At 41.3% G+C, this 21,955-nt stretch overlaps 1 protein-coding gene across 2 annotated transcripts in view; it reads right to left on the reverse strand.

Annotated features, from left to right (window-relative positions):
• The window catches only part of plekha7b (pleckstrin homology domain containing, family A member 7b), a 66,893-nt gene that overhangs the window by 4,368 nt on the left and 40,570 nt on the right, over positions 1–21,955 (reverse strand). Inside the window, exons 9-25 of one of the 2 annotated variants that reach the window (XM_061068143.1) lie at positions 19,586–19,764; positions 17,725–18,141; positions 16,941–17,481; positions 14,670–14,753; positions 12,493–12,561; positions 9,078–9,158; positions 8,758–8,907; positions 7,855–7,956; positions 7,577–7,688; positions 6,339–6,541; positions 5,995–6,186; positions 5,784–5,901; positions 5,560–5,651; positions 4,736–4,945; positions 2,546–2,773; positions 324–457; positions 1–149 (exon numbers count right to left, since the gene is read on the reverse strand). In XM_061068143.1, coding sequence (XP_060924126.1) covers positions 1–149; positions 324–457; positions 2,546–2,773; positions 4,736–4,945; positions 5,560–5,651; positions 5,784–5,901; positions 5,995–6,186; positions 6,339–6,541; positions 7,577–7,688; positions 7,855–7,956; positions 8,758–8,907; positions 9,078–9,158; positions 12,493–12,561; positions 14,670–14,753; positions 16,941–17,481; positions 17,725–18,141; positions 19,586–19,764 — 3,061 coding nt within the window. Of the gene's footprint in view, positions 150–323; positions 458–2,545; positions 2,774–4,735; positions 4,946–5,559; positions 5,652–5,783; positions 5,902–5,994; positions 6,202–6,338; positions 6,542–7,576; positions 7,689–7,854; positions 7,957–8,757; positions 8,908–9,077; positions 9,159–12,492; positions 12,562–14,669; positions 14,754–16,940; positions 17,482–17,724; positions 18,142–19,585; positions 19,765–21,955 lie in introns of both variants that reach the window. The other variant, XM_061068144.1, reaches the window with a different exon arrangement.

Genomic DNA, 21,955 nt, shown 5'->3' on the forward strand with positions numbered 1-21,955 from the left:
CTGCGACGAGTTTGCTCTTGAGTGAGGCCTCGGAAGCCAGAGCGTAGGACATGGTGATGATCCTCTCCTGCTCCTGCAGAGCCGAGTCCAGGGCCAGCAGCCCCCCCTCCGGCTTGTCCACACACACTGTAGGTGCCAGGTTCTGCACGCTACACCCCATGTACACAGATACGTGTTTGTTATTGATATGACAGCGCAGTGGGGGTATTATCTTTCATCTTGGTCTAACCGGAATCATATTTGAAAGGGCCGCACTCAAATAGAAATGCAGTTCTGTCATACTTGATATTGCGTTGATGCACTAACAGTAAGACTTGATTTACCTTGACTTTGCCAGGATGCTCTTGATGCGCTCCACCTTACGATGCCGCTCCTCCTCCTCCTGAGGACTCAGCGGCTCCTCGGGCTCCGAGTCCACGTAGCGCTCTGGGATGAGCACTTTCTGAGGCTTCGACAGCTACAACAGAGATATATGATGTGTGTTAGGACCCAAAGTGCTTCGTCAGCATCCTTTGCTATGAGGTGTGACACAGAACAACTCTACCACTTACACAAGTCTCATCAATTCATCAAACTGTATTTGTACAGCACCTTTCATACAGATAAGTGCAGTCTAAAGAGCTGCATAATTGGCCGATGAGCCAAAAAATAAGAAAAAACAAATCACAATGAAATTAAACATTAAAATAAATTTATAAGGTAGAATAACAATTAAAAAAGATAAAATAACTAGAAGAGTTAATCAATAAAGGGAGATTAAAGAAATGATAATAATATTAACAGTTATGTAAAGTGGAATAACATGTACAACATAGAATAAAATAAAATAAAGGTATGTCTATAAACCATATTTAATTAAAAGCCAGGCTGAAGAGACAGTGTTTAAGCTCCGGTTTTAGGATTCAACAGATTTTTCTGAGTCAAGATATTGAATACATTGACAGTAAAATTATTTACACATATAATTAATGATAAGTAGAGTGAGAGGTAAGGATGAGCTCAGGGATGAGCTGTAGCTCTCCTGAAGCTAAACCTGAAACAAGCTGGTAATTTAGCCGTTTGTTTAAAACTGAAAGCAGCACACGCAGTCAGGCCTGCAAATAATTGGGACAGTTATAAAAAAACATTTTTTGTTCAGCAGCCTCTGAGCTTCCGCTCCTTCAATTTGAAATAAAAATAATGGACACAACAAAAGTTAAGTGCCAAGTCTCAGCTTTAATTTGAGGTTTACACGAATGAAGAAAGAGCTGTGTGGGAGATGTCGCCCTTTAAACACAGCAGAGTTCAAAAGTTTAATTTTAATTTTAGGAGTTGAGAAGTAATTACACTCTTGACTACTAAACGTTTCTGGCTGCAGTGTGTGGTTTAATGTTGGTTCATGCATGAAAAACAACCTCACACGTGGCTGGTGGAGGAAGAACGCAGCTGCACAGAGAGACTGTGACTGTGTGAGACAGAGGCAGAGAAATGAGCTGGAAGAAAACAGATATAATCCAACATTAGTGGCTGGTGCTGGTGATTCATCAACACAGCATTACAGATGTATATCTGCTTTCTTCTTCTGCCTCATTTGTCAGCCTCATACAATCAGCACTCGATGTTACTTTTGCTGTTCCAACATTTAATTTATTTATTTAACACTGAAAGAGGGTGTTCATGTGACAATATCAATATCCAGGGTAGAACAAAACAAGCCGTCCCATCAACTCAGTCCAAAAATAGTTTGAACAGTAGTGTGTATAAATACTGTTTTCACACTTTACCGTAAGAGGAACCTGATGTCTCACTTAGAGAGTTTGGCAGCACTCACAGTTACATGACAACTCAATTTGGCGAATAGCGGTCAATGCTTCTACTATTCACAAATTCAACATTCACTTACATTTAATTAACACAGTTGTCTTCCAATTATCCCACAACGTTGCTTCAGGATGCTGAGGTAGAGAAAATGTTCCCCACTACAGCTGAGGCAAAGGGGATCAGCTCAAAGTTTTGTATGGATTCAAAGTTATTTTTGTATTTATTTTTTGAGGATAAAAAAAGCTTCCAAACACCAAATCAGTTGGCTTGGTCTTTTTATTCAGTTCTCAGGATCTAAGTTCAGTGAGTTGAAAAACAAGTAACAATCTCAGTCTGCAGAAACTTCTTGTACAGTTTGGACTGGGGTCATTCAAACTCCAGCCCCTTTTTCTGTCTCTGAGAGAATGTGATGTTCCTTCTTCTACCTTTATTTATTATCACTGCTGCATGGAGGATGTATTCTCATACAGATTCAATTCAATTTCTTTCACATTGTTTCTCCACTTTTCTGTGAATTTCTCAAGACATAATACACAATACAAAAAATCGTATTGATATTTAATAGTGTGTGCAATTTGGTGCAGATCAAAATAAAAATCTGGATCTTTTGGATCAAATATGGTCTCATAAGGGGAATGTTGGGCCTCGACAGCTGATGCACTCTACTGGGTGACATTGTAGTTGACCTAAGTATTGACATTGAACTCATCAGCTGTATTTCGTCACTGAGCCAAAGAGAACTCACCTCTTTGTTAAGGTCCACGTCATAATCTAGTGGCTCCAGGTCAACTTCCTGTGCAGGAGGAGTCATGGCCGTGGAGCGGTAGGTCAGCCATTCGTCCGACTGCGACCGGGGTCTCTCCTTGTGCTCGGGGGGTCTCTCCTCCCCCTGGACGCTCCTAACGCCCTGCGCCTCCTCGCCCTGAACAGCCCTCTCGAGCAGCTGCAGGTCAAACTCTTGCTCTCTCTTCCACTGGAATACGCACACAGGGGACAAAATATATATAAACTGTGAAACAAACGACAGGATGCTGCCATCAAGATGTCTCGAAGTCAAGGTGAAACTGACGCGTTTCACTTGCCTTCATGCTCAATGTCATGAAACTCGTACCTTGCACCTGTTATCACTGGTGATAGAAGAGAGGGTGAGTGTGTGTGTACAGGTGTGAAACAGAAAAGGGGAGCATGCATAGATGAGTATGCATGTGTAAATGGAATGAAAGGCTCTGACATTAGAGAATTCTGTGAATTCTCCACAACAGAAATAAGGAAGACGCCACAATGCCACTGAGAGAAACAGGAAACATCACTTCACTCACACCGATGAGGTTCCATTCATATTAACATAACACTAATAATGAATAAAAAACATGGCAATTTATATTCATCAGAAAATATTGTTTATTTATTTGCAAACATTCACATGCAAAATGAAGGATTCTTATACCTAACAAGTAATTAGCAGATAAAGACACCGAGCAAACAGTCAAATTAACCTTTGTTTTCAGACACATTAGTTTGTCTAAATGAAAGACCTCCTCTCACATTACCTGGGGGGGGGGGGACAGCAGGTCCAATAACCCATCAACACTCAGATCATCTCCATCTTCATTCAAGTTAAAGTAAATCCAGTTAGAAAAATACTGTGAGGAGCTTGGGTTGAGTCGGTTTAAATAGAAATTGCTCAGTGGATGGCAGTGTTTTGGTCAGTAGAAAAATAAGAAGGCACTTTATTTAATTTTCTCTCTCTCACACACATACACACACATACATGGACACAAATAAATGGACTGCTTTAAGACAGCAATTTGCTTAACTGAAGAACATTGATATCTACATGAAGAGACACAGGACAGACATCAGGTAGGAAACAGGGTGGTAGAATGGTTAAAGTACACAGAGTGAAATCAGCCACGGTCAAGAAATTATCAGTGAACAGAGGAGAGAAGGGATGGATACAACAGAGGGGAAAATAACCATAAATGATCAATGAATCTGGGGAGTAGATGTTATTAAGGTCCGATGTCTGAGGTAATTAGTGTGTTACATGTTTGATAGGCAAGACACTCTAAGATATTAGCAAGATTAGCATCCCTATTCAAAAGTTATAATTTCCTCCTCATAATAAACACGTTTCAAAAGTTCTATATTTTAAACACTTTTGTGCTACGGATTGTAAAGCAGAGAGTGTTACCTATCTTTGTCAGCCTCTTTCACCTGAAGACGTTTTGACTTGTCAGAGAAAGAAATGCACAGATGTAAATTATAAAAGTATTGATAGATGGATTCCATTTAGCTGCTTCAGTTTCAGGTCCTGTCATCTGCTTATTGGCCACTGTCACAGTGGCTTTAAAAGCAGCACAAAACAGAGCCAATATTTAAGCTAGTAATTCTACTACGTCTAAGGTAGTGGAAGTACCACCCTGCACCAATCAGTGCAGATTTAGTGAACATATATTTTGTTCCAGACTCATATGAGATCACGATGACCTTTGTCCACTGAAATCTATTCAGTTTATCTATTGAGTCCAAGGGAACGTTTGTACCAAATTTGAGGAAATCCTCTCCAGGTGTCCCTGAGATGTTGCGTTCACAACACCACAAATGAGTTCTGTAAGGTGACCGCAACCTTTACCTTTGACCAACAAATTCAAACCCTGAAGCATAATGCCTCTGGCCACAGGCTGACTCAGACACGGGGGCTTAAACCCTGTGCGTTCCCTTCATCAACAAGTCAAAACGTCTGCTGGGAAAAAGATCAATTCAAGCATGAAACAACGTGCATGAAATAGTAGTGAATTATCATACTGCATTAATTGAATGTATTACAAGCTACTCCGAAGAAAGGCATGCACCACTACCGTAGATCGCCATTCTCGGTTTGGTTGTCGTCAAGCATGAGAGTGTTATGTGTGATTCTGTTCTAGTAACATACTGATCCAAAGTCTGCAGAGAGCGGACGCGAGGCTGCGGCGCGGCGGTCTCCGTGACTCAGGGTGCGTTTGCGCTGGCGGACGAGGGCCTTCTGGTGCCTCTTCATCCTCTCCAGCTGCTCGTCGGCACTCATCTTCCCCCTCTGCTGCTGCTGCTGCTGCTGCGCCGGCTCCCCGGAGTACAGACGCTCCAAGGCACTTTTTGGTCTCTCCTGAGAGGAGTGGGAGGAAGAAGAGAGTTGATAACAAGAGCAAAAGGTGCAGATGAAGGTAAAGAAGTGGAATGAAAAAAAAACAACAAGCCAAACAAGAAGGTAGAAGCAGACAGCAGCTGATGTAAATAGGAAATGCAAAAGGAACACAGGAGATATCTGGAGCGAACAGACAGAATCAGATGCAGAGAGCTTAGAATACTAGACACTAAAATCTGAGATCTTTTGATCTTCAAATCCTTCTTGAAAATGATTATTAATATTTTGTACCTGGTGATTTTTTAAAAACTGACATATTAAAATCTACATCTGACAGTGTTGGTGGTTATTATTTTTGCAAAAGCCCATGGTGCAGAAATAACAGCATCCTTCACTCCACCTGTGAACTTCCAGCTGGTTCTAATGGAGCAAGATGAACTAAAGCTCTTAATATTAAAGAACTTAACTCTAAATTAATCTTTTAATGAACATCATTGATATGCTCCAGAATTGAGAGTTACATGCTACTTCATGTATATCTGTGCTGTCGTTCTGTTTATTTGTGTCTTCACTTTGAAATCAGATTTTTTATTTGATGTTGGATTTGATTCTTCATAAATTAGTCTGTGGCTCACCTTCATGCCGGCAGCTGAGGCTGATCTTCGGATGGTCACATACGACGAGATGCTTGAAGACTGATTTAGTCTGAGTGAGGAGCCAGCAACTCCTGAGGCAGAGCCAACATCAAGACACTTGGCAATATGTACATGGTAATACGAAATATATTTATATATACACAAGAATCTTGGTTAGTGGAAATGAGGTCATCTGAATCCTACAGGCTCTTTCACCCACGCACCTCTGCTAGGTAACGTCTGGTAACCTCCATCATGTCCAGATGTTACTACACTGATGTGACTGGAGCCGTCCCCAGCTCCCATGAGCTCCGGGTCGCTCAGAAAAGGCCTGAGTTCCACCTGAGACAAGCAGACAGACATCAGAGACCGATAAGAAACTTACATATAGAGATGGAAGCAGCACACACAGTTACACAGAGAGAGGGTTTGTACCTTACTGTCTCCATTAGTGTACTGGCCGATCTCCCTGTCCCGTTTACGCTCATCTGACTGTCGCTTGAGGCCCCTCACAGACGTGTGTCTGATGACCGTCGTCTCCCGGGGCAACGGGGGCACAGTAGGGGGGTGCTCATCTGGACTGTAGACTTGAGGTAGAGGAGGTCTCGGAGGCACATCTTCCTCACCCTGCACACAGAAAATCTGTTAAACAATGTGAGATAGTGAATGAAATGTGAAAAGCTGAGTGAGCAAAGTAAATAGACTTGATGTGATTTTTCTTGTATGTCTTTAGTTTCTAACAACCAGCTGAAGTTACTTCTGTGGCGAAGGTCCCTCACCCATTTGAGCCCACTGGTGAACGTGGAGGAGTGGTGCAAGAGCTGCTGGATGGGGCTGGAGGAGAGGGTGGGGGTGTGGCCACTCGGGCTGAGGTGGGGGCTGTGCTGCTGCTGATGCTGGGACAGTTTCATCTCCATAGCAGACGGGCTCCCAGACACAGAAGGCACTGATGATGCCGACACTGAAGGCACAAATTTCCTCTCTGGGGAATGGGACGTATATGAACATGTAACATGAACACACACTGTAAAGACTGTGTTTTCTTTTCCCATGGTAAATGTTCGAGGCATCATTACAGAGAAAAGGATTAATAGGCTTAAGGACAACACACAGAAACATGAGCACATGGCATGTACTGCAAATACAATTTGCTTAGTTCACGTTTAAATTGAATTAAGCTGTTTTTTAAACGGGCCCAATGTTTATAATTTATATGAATAAACAGGTGCTTAAATTAATGGTACTTACAAAAGCTTATTATTAGGGCTGGGCAAGTTAACTCGTTTTAATCGAGTGATGAGTTAACTCGATTAATTATTTTATCTCGCATTAACTCAGGTTTGATTATTTATTGTTTTATTGTGAAAGTCAGGCTTTTATTTTGTGAAAGTCTGTTGCTGACTGCTGCAGAACAGGAAAAAAGAAAATAATTGGCAGATAAACAATCGAGTTAACTCATCACTTAAGTTAACTCGATTAAACGAGTTAACTTGCCCAGCCCTACTTATTATAGATATTATAGATTGCCACCACCGTTAGCAGTGTCACAGCAGCACTGGCTACAATGTAATCTTTTGGGGGCAACTGCGACGCTCCATGGAAAGTCTTCTAAAGGTACTCGATCTCATTCAAAGAGAAGACTTACTCTCAGGTCTTGTTAGACTTTGGTTGTTGCAGGAAGACACAAGGTGGAGAGAGGAGTTTGGATTTTAATCAGATAAACTTAATGGCATAATCATTTTTTTTAGCTGCTGCACAATGGAGTTGCAGATTCTCAGCAAAGACCAAGGATAAAAAAATCCACCTTTCATTGTAAAAAAAAAGCCATTTTAGTGGATATTTTGTAGACTGTCCCAGTTGCCCCATTAGATTTTGTTGTAGCCACTAATGTCGTGTCACTGCTGCAGGCAGAGGTGATCTCCTGGACTGATTACAATGTACACAGTTAAAGACATTGGGCCCAGGTTGAAAACTACCAGAATCTTTCTTCCAAACCTCCAGGTGGCTCTTGTCTTACCTGGGTTGGTGACAGAGGAGATAGTGACTTTGTAGTTGGCTTTACTGCTGCTGAGACCTGCGATAACGTCCTCAATCCTCCACAGCTCCTTTCTGATCTGGACTTTCTCCTGCTGTTCATACAGAAACATGGACCTCAACATGGACACATTTTCCATAACATACACGGTAAATTACCCGTGTACCAAAATATTCATTAATGATCACACTCACCCACGCACTTATGTACGTATTGCATATATGCACTAATTTGTAAAGTGAGATCACTGCTCCACAGACCTGAGAGAGATCCGTGCGGTTCATGTGTCCCTGCAGGGCGGACTTCAGCCAGTCCACATCTCTCTCCAGCCGGCTGTATTCATTCCACGCGTTCTCCATCTCCTGCAGAACAAAGACAGAACGCACTTCATGCTTTAATGAGACAAGAAGCAGCCTCCAGTGAGAGGAGTCATTACACGAGCCAGTGCTACTTAAAAATGTTTTAACCCAGAGATTTACAGTCACACTTTACACATAGGCTCAGGTTACGGGATTGCAGGTATCTTGAGTTACTCCTGTTTTGTGCCTCCTCATTGAAATCCAGTGTTTATATCTGAATCACTCAGGATCTGAGTTTGTTTCAGTCGTTCAGTCAGTCATGTGCATCACCTACTGTCCACTGGGAGGGTCCTATACGTTTGACTACAGACAAAGTGGTTGGAAAATACCTTTTAACTGTTGTGTAATCCTGTAATTTCCATTTAAAATTCCCCTTTATACTCAAACACTGAATATTTTGAATATCACAGAGGTTTTTTTGACTGAAGCATTTTTCTGTGAAGTGGAGACATGCACTCCTGAGCTTCCCTGTGGCCTCAGGCTCATCCCCGAGCACGCATTCTCACACTGTCATTGTCGAGCTGAAACATTGTGCCATTTGCAGAAACCATCAAAAAGGGAACAACTAAAAATAGAGGCGAACATGATGCTGATACTGAAGACAGTCCAACCAAAAAAAAACGTGATGCAAGAGGTATGTGTATGATCTAAGTGGAGGAGACAGTGTGAGTGGTTGGAATCAGAGTAAACCTTCCCTGTCAGAACTAAGTGTGAGGGAGCTGCACTTCATATTTGAACTTAAACGAAGAATCTGTATTTTCCACTAAAAGCAAACAGAACATGCGAGTGCTGCTTGGATCTCACCGTGGAAACTTGGGATATTTCCGCCCTGATGTGCACCACATCCTCTTGTAGTAGTTTCTGCTGATAGGCGATCTTCTCAACGTGAGACGGCTGATCTCTGTACTGCTCCATCTGCTGGTGGGAAACATCTAGCACAGACTCTAACTTGTCCTAGATAGGGACATGAAAGACAGTGTCATGATGCAAGAAGCACTCATGAGCCACGCTAATACACCAACACAGGCCAACACACACACACACATACACACACGCACAAACACACACACACAAAGAGTTATACTGTATATTGAGAAAAATAAATATGCGTATGAAACAAAAACCTTGTCCTCCTTCAAAGTTCGTATCGTGGCCTCGAGCTCCTGGAGAATCTTGTCTTGTTCACACAGTCGACTTAATTTCACCTAAAGGAAAAACAAATAGAAATAAGAAGATAGAAACTATACGTACACTTCTCCTTCTTATTAGTCTCTGTTAAGCTGTAATAATTCAACAGTGTGGAGATAATGCAACAATAAAAACTGAAAAGAGATAAAACAATAACTGGACTGATGAAGTACAGTATCTGTTAACAACAGACTGTTCATTTCTTGTCTTTGTGAAGCTTTAGTTTAACAGCACAGCCAGATAAGATGGATTGATCGTCTCCCGCAGTCTCCGCTGTCTGGGAATATGTCAATAAGGCTCAACTGTATGAAAACCCCAGAGGAATTCCTCTCATCAGCGCAGTGAGAAATATCAAAAGGCTCCAGACTGTCTACTTTGGGGGCGAGAACTGGTAATACCCATTATAAGTAATCATAATCAAAAATCCATATTTTCACATTCACTTTTGGCAAAAACCGCCTTAATTGAGAGTGACAGATTTGTTTTCCCAGAAATGGGTTATGTGTTTATGAAAACAGCATAAGTCTGCCTACTTCACAGCCTTTCTCACACAGTGCATTTCTTCCCTCAGATCTATTTATCATTCTGTTCAATTAATAATTAAGCTGTTTTTATTTTTGCTGCCGTATATTGTTGTTTTTAATTGCATGAAATATTCATTGTTCAGACAAATTTACTGGCAATTTCTTATAAATTGTTAAAATGGAACAATGCTAATGATGAAAAGCCAGGACATCCATCTTATTTACCTCCATTCAGCAGAAAACAAAGAACCAGAGAAGCCGCATCAGGCAAATCAAACTGAAAAATTTAACAGCTCAACATCTAAAACTCCCATTACATGTATTTTTCTCTTTAAATTGCAGGGAGGAAAATAAAAGCTGTGGTCGATACTTTCAGGCCCTCACTGTGCAGCGTGCGTGGATGTCCCCACAGTGTTGCAATGCACATACGTTCCCTTCCCTTAGCCGCCTCTGTTTACCACAGCTTAGAATCATGCACACACAAAAACCACACCAAAACACACAGTAAAGTCAGATGCTTCTCTGTAGTGGATTACAAGAAGTTGAGAAAAAATAGATCTTACAGAAAAGAAAGAGACGGATAAACAACGTGCTCATCTTCAAATCCTGAGACCGTAACGATTCACTTACATCAGCATCACTTTCTGCTATTTTCACAGGCCTGGAAGGTCTTTCTTTTTTTAAACTCTCTCGTCCAGTAACCTGAAATTACCAACAGCCACAAGTAAAGTGTTTAACATCAGTAATCGAAAGGCATTGTTTAAGATATCTTACGACTAATACTTCCAGGTCACAGTTAACAACAACCACAAGAATAGTCATCATACAATGAGATTTTTGGACAAGTCAAATTGATGGAACTACAAAAAATAATGACGAAAATAAAACGCAACCAAAGAAGCCAAAAGCACAAGCTGGAAAAATCTGAAACGAGGCAGAGAGAGTTTCTGTGTCTTTGAATTGGGGGGGGGGGGGACCCTAAAAATCACAAGGCTGCTCTTTCTTAGCAGCTTCATACAAAAACAACCAGGTCCTTTATCAGAAACATCATTTTTACTACTGGGTATATTTAAGTTTGAGATATTTTTTAATGTAATTTGGGTGAATGTTGAACTGTAAGTTAACACGGCCTCTAGTTTCATGGTGTGGTTAGGCTGCATTATCTGTAAATGCTGGTGAGAATAATGACAGCATGTGCAAAAGACAATAATTAAAAAATAACAAACTGATTTTTATATGAGTCGAGCCATCGAATTTAATAAATTGCTTGTTCATTACCACTTATTGTTTGTATCTTGAACTGTGATAATAAATACACTTTCTTCTTATGCTCTTTATTGATAATATCCCTAATTAAAAATATCATATAGGAATACAGCCAAATCCAATGGGAGTGTCGGTTAAAGGTGCATTTTCCATATTTTACATGTTAAAGTAAATTACTGTGACTTCTACTATAATGTAAGGTAACACCAGGCCTGTATTAAAATGTATTCTCTGGTTCTTGAGGAAGTCTGGTCTTGTTTTTTTACTCAAGTGATCACTATATTGAGTTTGACAGACATGGGTTTTTAGCATTATGAAAAACAATACTAAGTTGAAAGTCACAGGTCAGAAAGTGTTTTGTGATCTTTATGTTTTCCAGCTTTATATAACTGCATCATTAAGTTTCTATAGTATTGAAGACCAAGACTCTAAAAAGGATGTGTGGACACCACCGAATGAAACCAGAGGCCCAAATAGCTGTGATATCAAGATCACATTGTCATTTTCCTAAAGAGCTCCATTGGGTGATCTTCTCTGCTCTCACAAGCAAAACAAAATCAAAGTAATGATAACAAAGGCACGTTCAACAGCACATTCAGAAATGCATTCTAGCATGCAAGGAGTCATTACAACTTCCTCTCCATCATCTCAAGTCTCATAGCAGCGTTAGAGAGTCACACAGTGAGGGATCAGATTAAGGGATTCATGTGCAAAATCCAGAGGGATGCATCACATTCCATTCAGGAAGCGGAGGAATGGTCTGATTGAACTTTGTATGCACACCATCCTTACATTGTAACAGTACCCACAACTCGGGGAGGAGTTTGCAAACACATTGTGTACTGAAACGATCATCGGGTCAATACTTTGGATCTGTTTTGAAACAGGAAATGGAAATGGAGAGGCATTACAGGACGTACTGTCCGTTAGAGGACCTCCCGTCGTTCCAAAACACAACCCACATTTCCAATTATTGCATAGTGGTGTAACACATACAAATCGATGAGGAAAATGCTTTGCACAGGAGTAAATTGAATCTGTGTCAGCGGATAATAAAATGAGGCATATTGTTAAAATACAGCAGAAGTGGGGCTTTGCATTTGAGCAACACTGAAATGGGAATGGGAGTTTACACGACTCAGACATTTTAGAAATGCAACCATGTGCTTATAAAAAGTACAATTGACATCAACATGTGTTACAGTGACAAAACTACGTAAACACACTGCATCATCCAGTAGTTTCATCTACTGGAAAACATTGTGACGAACATGAGAACTTCCACTTTGAGTGAGAAGCCAAATGGTTCTGTAAGTTTACGATGCTCACATTCGATTTACTCTCTTATTAATGTGAAAATGAGCATTAATCCTCAAATGTGTAATTTACATAATAAGAAGACAAGACATTAGAAGTAGAAAGTAGACAGAACAGTGCAGAACAGAGGAGAGATCAAGGGGGAAACAGCGAGGCAGATGTTGGAGGCAGCAGCAGGAAAACAGCACTGCAGTCCAGAGACAGGGAGTGAAGTAGAGGATGAAAAGGATAAAGTGGCATTTACTTTGTTGGGGCCCACCTTCAGATCTAGATACTCCAGGTCCTTCTTCAGTTGTATGTAAGTATCATCAGCCTTTAAATGAGCAGCGGAGAGATAAATCATTTGATATGAAGCTGCAAAGGATAATGGGTGTCCAGATGACTCCTGAGGCCTTTATTAGCTGTTCAGGCTTCGTAAACAGAACTCGAATTACCTTGATCTCAATCTGCTTTTTATCCACAGTGAGTAAAAGCCAAACTGTAACTTGATAATGGAGGAATTGAACTGGTTGTATGTCTCATGACTGACCTTGAACACAAATGAGCAACACAGGTCTTGTGCATGCCATGAGGTCAAAGTGAGTGTTTACACTAGGGACGGGAATCGGCAGGGACCTCCCGATATGATACTATCACGATACTTAGGTGGGGATACGAAATGTATTACGATTCTGTGGGTATTGCGATTTTGTAAGTATTGTGATTCGATATTACGATTTCCTGGGATTTCTTTTGGTTATTTTTATTTTTTAAGTACGTGACCATGGAAAAATGTTGAATCATACCTTCAAATATAACACAGTCAAATTCACTTATAGCTTTACAAGTTTTATTTCAAATATTAACATTAACTTAATGACCGCTGGGCAGCCAATAGAGAAAATAAATAAAAAAATGTGCCCTATTATTGTATATTCTCTGTCAACTGCACACAAACTGACAGATTAAGAAATTTATGCCACCTAGGCTACTTTTCAACAATAAATAAAAGGTAAATTAAATAGAATGAATAAAAGTTTACTTAAAATATAAACTTTGAAATAAACAAAAAGAAGGCTGTCGTTGTTTGCATGTAGGCGATACAAAGCTAGCTTGGGTATGTTTAGATTCTTGTGCAAATACAAGAGCTGGTCAACATGCTCTGGGGTGATGTTGCTCCCCCCATATATCCCCCCCCCCCCGTATAAACCAATAAATATGTTTTAAAAAATCGATTTGGGAGGCAGCATGGCGATTTAAAATCGTCATTCACAAGAATCGCGATTTGTAACTGAATCGATTTTTTCCCCCATCCCTAGTTTACACTCCTTCATAAGCACAGAGAATGACCAGAGAATGGTTGGATGTGAGCAACTGGGTGTTGGTGTCATTACTGAGCACCAGTACAGCTTCACTGTGGTCGGCTTTTCTTACAGCTCTGCTCTCAGAAGAGAAACTGTGGCCTGATGGCTGCTTTAGAGTTATAACACCAAGAGCAGAGATTTACAGAAATGTAGATGGAAATGTGAAAAGTTTAAAACGCAAGCACAGTCAACAAGCAACATGCTGGAAATATGGCACATTACTTATTTTAAACAGAATAACACAAGGCTTTATTGGCTCTTTTTGAACAAGGTGGACGAGCGACACTCATTATTAAGACTAATGCGATGCTAAAAGGCAAACTGGACAGTCTGAGGTACTACACAACCCATGCCAACATGATTGAGTAAACAAGACAACCAAGCAGTGCCAATGGACTCACAGTCTTTGAAGCATGACAGGGAAGTAATGTATGGGATTGGCTGGGGTGATGGGCACCACAATGCACTGGCAGTGGTTGCAGTTAAGGTGGTTAGGGAATATGCGAGGACCCCTGACCTGCATGCCGGGGCCTAGAAGGCCGTTGTGCTGGTGGTGCTGCAGGTGAGCGAACGCATAGTTGGGGCTATGCACACCAACCATCTTGGCCTGGTGCCTCCGAAGCTGAATGAGGAGCAGAGTCAGCTCCTCTGGCTGTGGCCAAGCCCCGGGGTTTAAGGACCAGAGGGCCAGTGCAAGCACAGAGGAATGAGAGAAACATATTTGAGACCCATCTGTGGTAGTACAGTGGCTGAGCTACAGCAGCAGAGAGAAGTGACTTCCTGCTCATGTCCTCATAATGGTGGGAAAGTAAAAGCTACAGCTGCTGTGTGGAGATGTGATATATTGTGCTACAAGGGCTTTGAGGACAGAGGTTATCAGGTCTGATAACACTCAACAAATGTGTGACTTTACAATGGTTCAGTCAGCTCTAGATTCTACATCTTGTTGCTGTCACAGAGATAAGCATAAGAAATACAGTGTTCATACCAGGATTGTCTGTGTTCGACTACAGTAAAACTACCACAACACTACCGATGAACCCAAGGTATGTGGTGCATGTACTGGAGAGGATCGTACCGTTTTGCCGTGTAAGCTCGGTGCACTGACGGTGTGTGTGATGTAGCCCATGTTTGGCATGGACCTTCTCTCTATCTGGGAAGTCTGTGGACAGACAAATTGAATCAACTTGTTATTACAGATCTTATGCAGTCAAATCAAACAGAATGTCTAATTTACTCCTCAGTGTTGAAAGTAAGATACAAAACCCTCCATCAAGTTAAACCATCGCCTCCAAGTCTGCAAACAAATTTGTCTACACGGCAGATTTATTTTTTCATCTATCCCTTTCTCCCTTTCATCGCTCCTCATCTCTTTCTCGGAACAAGGTGTGCCCCGAGTTCGAGACGCTACAGGGCTCGGAAAATTTGACGTTTTTGCTTAACACACAGAATAAGCGAAAACCAGGCCCACTATCGAGCCTTAAAAGGACACAAACAACAAGAGATTTAATTAACTACACATAAATTATACTAAACCTGCTTTCTTAAAATAACATTTGTTTGCTACCAGCAAGAGAAGCACTGTAAGCCATTCCCTCCGAGATTCCCATGCCACTATTTTTTTGCTGTATAATAGGTTTTTTATTTAAATGCGAGATCAGAAGAAAGAGACCGCTGCTGATGTTTGAGATACAGTAGAGATGTTTATTGGGTGCTGAGGAGCCCTGGGCAGATTGTATTAGCGGCTAATAAAACATACTTCTTAGGGATATTCCACAGAGGAACACAGATCGCTATTACTTAAGTGCACCACAGCCAGAAAGCACCAGCAGCCTCAAAGATGCTGGGTGCACCAAAACTAAGTTTGTGGCGCTTCAATTTGGTTCCCATACACATGGCTCACTCGGATCATCTTGCACACGGGCTGTGGCTCCCTTTGTTGAAAATGTATCTTCTATCAAAAGGGTTTTCCGTAATTGTGCGTCACTGTTTATGGTTATAATTAGTGTCCTAACACTGGGGTGAGTGATGGAGGAAACACAGCATCTGCGACACTTTGTTTACTTGTGCGAGGCTGACGGGTTGGTCGTGAGGCTTGTGTGTGCTGGCAAATGTGGTGATGGTTTGGAGGGAGATCTGTTCACATGTGGAGGGAGTGGTGGGGAGACAGCGCAGGGTGTGGATGACGGGACGTCCCCTCGCTCCGTCTCCTGCGGTGGCGGCGCTGCTGTCGGAGCGCTGCGATTGGTTTGGGGGAGCGGTGGAGTCGCGAGCTCGTACTCACACACGCTTGCACCACCTGTGGAGGAGGCCTGGGTGTGGACTGTGTGAATCTGCAAATGATTCACATGAGCATCAAAGTGTGCGCGCTGAGAAATCAGAGCCTTCTCAGGCGGATCGTTCCCATGGTGTCCTTCAACAGATACCTCACATCCTCTTCTGTGAGAATGAGACCTTTGTCCCTTTGGTTCACATCATGTGATTTTACACATTTTACTTTAATCACAAGCCAATGAGAGACTACTGACATTTACAGTGTGCCAGTCTTACGGGTAAAAGCAACAACGAGTGAGAACACACATTGATGTGGGCTGGGACTCCATCTATCCATCTGAGCATCATCTAACTTCAGTAAAATAATAATAATATTTTTCAAACTGATTCCCATGAGGTCCTTCACAACGACAACTTTTACTATAAGTGTGGGAACACACCTACTAGCACCCATGTGAACCATCACTCCTCTCTGCCACTTTAAGGGCACTGTGGCACAAGAGACATGTTAACTACCCAAAAAGTAATTTTGTCTACAGAAAAATCACACGCTGAAGAAAAATGTTTACCAAAATTTCTCATGGACAAAAGTCACATATTGAAATTCCCTGCTTTTCCGGCCAACAGTCCAAAATGCAAAGATGATACATCTACAAAGATAGTTTATACAGATCCCAAACTAAGAAAAAGTAGTTAATAGCAAATTAGCTCCCCAATTTTATTATTGTCTATAAACTGATCTATAAAGTATAAATCTTATCTGATTAAGCAATAAATTATTTTTAGGCCAACCAAGACAGCCCACCCTACAAAGCCCTCAGCATTTTAAATATAGTACAAGAAGTTTAAGCTACATAAGTACAAATTACAATACTTGTTGTTGGTGGTTTTTACCTTTTCATAATTTGCCAATATTGATATAATTTGCAATAAGACCAAATCAGATCATCCTTTATACTTCTCTGAAACATAACTTTAGATTACGCAAATCAATACAATAATCTAATGAATATGCAGATTTTTTAATCTGCAGGAGTAACTTCTTCATCCTCTCCACACTTAGCAGGAATCTTACCTGGGTAAGATGTGCACAAATATGGCCGGGGGAGCTGGATCTGGTGTTGTCCCCGGATGTTACCTCATTCAGGGGCCTGACATTGCGTCTGTCTGAGGGAGTGTGTGGCCTGCGAGGGGACAGCGGTGAGAATGAGGAGGGGACGGACGGTGGGACCTCACACGGGGACGGAGGGACAGACATGGACCGGGGCATCTCCACAGTGACTCTGAAGGAGGACGAGTCCGTGAAGTTCGGCCCACTGTAAACAGGAGCAGTGGGGCTGCCGTGACGGAACTGATGCCGCTGCTGCCACTCGTACAGCTGCCACACCATCCCCTCCTTGGCGGCCATTCGCTCGTCGGTGGACATGCGGAAGTGGCTGAGTCGGTCATGAGCGTACTTGTAGTCACTGGGCAGGTTGGACGTTGCTGGAGGAGAGTTGCTGCCTGATGGAAGACGGGGAGACTTTGGCAACGACTGATAGGTGGCCTCCACTGTGCTGCCTTTGGGCTTTAACGGGGGAGTCCGCCGGGGGAGGTTGTACTCAGTAGAGGGAGCACTGAGACAGAGAAACACACTTTAATACAAAGAGTTTCATATTATCTGACCACAATTATGATTTTTATTCTACATAAAATGAAATGAAAATAAATGAAACCACTGGACAGTTCAAATACACATATAAGCCACTAGAGGGAAGCATTTACTTGAGTTTTATTTTTCCATCCTTGTTCATGCTGCTGTAGAGAGAAATGCTGTTGGAGTCCACAGACTGTATTTAAAGGAACGGAGTCACACTGACCTCTTTGGTGGGTCCCCCTTCTGAACCTGGACCCACTGCTCCACCTGAGCCCGTGTGTTCTTCCTCTGCACATGTTTCTCAGTTCCTTTCTGCGGAACAAAGCCCCGCTGATAGACAAGATTTCCATTTTGTTCCGGCGGCAGAGCCAATTGGATTACGGTCGGCTGTCCGTTCTTGTGGGCGGCACCATTGACAGGGTCAGGAGAGAGTCTCTCCGCTCGTTCCTCTGAGGTTGACGGGCCGGGCCTCACTTGGATCTCTATTCCATACCTCTCTTCATCTCCGGGAGCCAGTCTGATGCCGTTATCACAAGACTCCTTTCTGTCGGCCCTGTGAAGGATTTCTGGCTGAGGTGAGTTCTGGACGACGTGGACGTGGTTCGCTTGTGGGAAGGCCTTCTCTGGCTTCTCCACCTCACTGTGGAATAGTCAGATAAAAACTATAAGGGATATTAAAAAGACGCAATATAACCTGTCAACACCATGGTGGATATACAAGTGTTTATCAAGTTCATTTAGTTGAAATACAATATCTTTATACAGCCTATCCCACATTCTAGAGTAGACACTGAAGAGTTGAGGTACTTCACCTTCGACTATTGTACATGATTACACTTTCACACTTATTTACTCAAATCTAATTTCCCTCTTCAATGTAAATTATAATGAATTGAAGGTCGGTTCTTCACAAAAGCAATTAAAAAGAGGTGAATAAAAACCACACTCAGATTACACAGCCATAGTCATTTCCCAATCCATTTGTTTTCATACGGTCAGATTCATTACTGAGTTTCAATATCAGACACCACAGGGGATTACTCAGTGAGTTTCCATCTGCACTTTCTTAGAGAATCCATATACAGTGAATCCTCAGGGAGAAATGACAGTTGTTTTGTCTTCATTTAATTGCTCTATGTAATGTGCTGCACTTCTCAGTGTGCTCAAATTATAAGACGCATCAGGTTTCATTTGAAAATCCATGTATCATTACTCCTAAAATTAATAAAACATATTTTTAAATGGTATACTTCATACTTCTTATTCCTGAAATAACTGATGAGGTAAAGGTAAATATAGAGGAAGGCCAGTAATTAAATATACTGTGGTGTAAAGTTATATACTTTGTTTGATTGAGGTATATGAGTTCATGGCAGCTGAGTGATCATTAATGGTTATTATATCTTCATTAGTGCAAAGCATTTCATGTAGTTAGTTTCATTTCAAAGGCCCAAACTGAGATTATCATGAACATGAGCGCTTTCTGACATAAACATTTCAGGAGTATTGACTTACATTGGCCTCTAAGTGGCATTATTGCACAGATTATGGAAACCATGCAGAGCATCCAGCTAATCTAATTACAGTTCACAGTACATTTACCACAGACACAGCTGTCACAGAGTATGTATTGCAGATTATTTCTGTTAATGACTGTTAATATTTTCTAAAAACCATTTCAGTGCACAAATCTCCTTTGTACATTGTGATTAATGCTGTAGAATCAAATTCTGCTGTCAAATGTATTATGTGTGATCAGTGGTTCCAGTGAGCCTTGTTTATATCAGCCTCAGATCGACATCTACACACTGCAGACACAACACTGCCCCATAGGAAACACACAATACTGAATCTACTGTTATTATAAAACACATAAAGGAGAGAAAGCGAGCAAATTCAGAAATGAGACCTAAGTTAAAGCAGTGACCAGTTTAACACCACGGTCCCAGTGATGCCCAAGTTCTCCAATGATGTATCAAGACAAATCCACATCACAGAGACTGCTTTGCTTTATGGATTTCAAAGATGATGGTACTAGAGTACCAACCGATAAAGTGAATCCTGCTCTGTAGTGCGAGACCAACCTCTTCATAGTGTGACTCTGCTGCATCAGCGCAGCCTGGTTCATGGCGCGGATCCAGCCATTCATGTCCTCCTGTGTGTCCGCACTGAAGAAATATGTCCTCATCCCGCAGTGTTCCGCCTGTGAGCCAATCACAGAGTTCTTATTGTAAATGTAGGAGCGCATTCCTGTGTGGCTCGCCTGTCAAACAGAGAGAGGTCCAGAGAGAGAGAGAGGAGGGACATGACAACTTTTTTTTATCAAAGATTAGACAAACCTGTGAGTGATGAGTGAAGCACTTGCCGTTTCATTTATTTAGACAGACAGCTGTCAACTTAGTCAGAACAAAGTTTACAGCAACACTCTACTGAAACTAAAAGAAAAGGGAGAAGGCAAAGAGCTGCAGCAGAAACAACACTGACATTGTGCTGTTTCTGGTAAGAAAATAAAAGCATCAGGTTATATTTTCCACTGAAGAAAGCTCTGTGCAGTCTCTTCAGCACAGAGGATTAGACAGCAACTAAGTAAACAGCCATAGAGTAACAAAGAAAACGCAATTATGGGCACCTGTCATTGCTTTACACACACACACACACATGAACACACACAATATGTTGCTGGTCTCATCTATCCAGTATGCAAATAAAGCAAAAAGGAATAGTTAGTAATACTTTCTATCATTCTGTGTTTCTCCATAATCATAATTTTTGTGTATGATGCCATTCTTTTCTTTTCTTGTAACCTAACTGTAAAATTCACGTATAACTTCTGACACTGCATCTGTGTCACAGGAAGAACTTCATTATATGCTGCACATCTTAAAAAGATTGTGATCTTTACTGAATCAAATACCACAATATGCTAAATAAGCAGAATCAAAATCTGCAAAAACACTATCCACAATAACATAAAAGCGTCTTTCATTTGTAATCCTGAAGTATCGCATGTATCCTCCCTCACAAATAAAATACTGTAGTTGACTTGTTACATTATGTCACAGCTCGTATAACAACTGCACACAGGAGCTGGGGTTTTGACCTTTGACCTCTTCACTAGCTTAGGCACCTGAGAACCAAAAAACACCATTTTATTAACAACCACAATTTATTTGTTATGAAGACTGTAAAATGAATTAATTCATCCCAATTAAAATACTTAATTTTTACATGTAACAAGCCAAACACTGCAAAGTAAATTCAACAAGAATCCTGTTTCAAAACAAATGTAGTGAAACAAGTAAGCAGCTTATATGGTACATATATGTATATGTACAGCAGGGGGCAAATATTCAAAGAAACTTAAATCAGAGAGTGTGAAAAAAGTGGCTCAGATGCTGTCGTCCCACATCTCCCATGATTATGATGATGTGTTAAGTGATGTGCAGCTTGACAAGACAAACACCAGAGCCATATATGTGTTTAAATGTGCATGAGAGTGAGCCACTGGCAATATGAGTGTCATGCTGTACCTGCTGACCACATTTTTTAAATTACAAATTAGCTATTATTAATTCATTACGACCTGGAAGTTATCATAGCTATGAAACTATGATAAGTTCTCATGTGAAAAAATATATATTTTTCAATTAAAATCCAATTTACTGTGGTACAAAGGTGTTACTGCCATAATACCAGCATTACATAAAAAAAACTAACTAACTATCTCGATATTCCCGAATAAATACACACTGAAATGATTCACTAAAACTAACAGCACCCCTTCAGGCTCTGGCATTGTCCGTAGATTGCCGCTGTCGTCATGTCCGCCAATGATACTACTTCGCTGCACATTGATAGTAATGTGCATTCAGCTGCTGATAGGATGATATGGAATAAAATGAGCTGAGAGTGGCGGGCTGCTGATGAGGCTAAAGTGAAATCAAATACCTATTCATGCAAGACAGGAAGTCAGGATGGCTGCCTGCAGATAAAAGTACTCACTCCGCCCGTGCACACACACCAGGTCACAATGGAAGGCAATAGACCACCAGGGAATGAGAGAAACACGGTGACATGAGCATAGATACGAGAACCAATCAAAAAAAACAACATAAGCAGATCAGTGCTGACTCTTCAAAATGTTGTGGTCATCACAAGACTGAGTAACAGTGGCAAAATCATACAGTGTTATGATAAATGACAATCTGACATCAGAGCACAGCCCATAGTTCTTTCAGGAAGGAAAAGAAAATCTACTCTAACATGTAAATATTTCAGATAAGTACCGCACTGACTTACACAGCCTGTTGTGACCTCTTATATCTCCACTCAACTGCCTCTAAACAAATTAGTTTTGAGAGTAATTTGAGTCACCAACGATAGCACATTATTTTATCTCATTATTCCAGGCCAGCACAGGCTGTAGTCTGTAATGCACTGTACATGTCAGTGAC

The sequence above is a fragment of the Limanda limanda genome, chromosome 3 (assembly GCF_963576545.1).
Source record: "Limanda limanda chromosome 3, fLimLim1.1, whole genome shotgun sequence".
In the NCBI taxonomy this organism is placed as follows: domain Eukaryota; kingdom Metazoa; phylum Chordata; class Actinopteri; order Pleuronectiformes; family Pleuronectidae; genus Limanda; species Limanda limanda.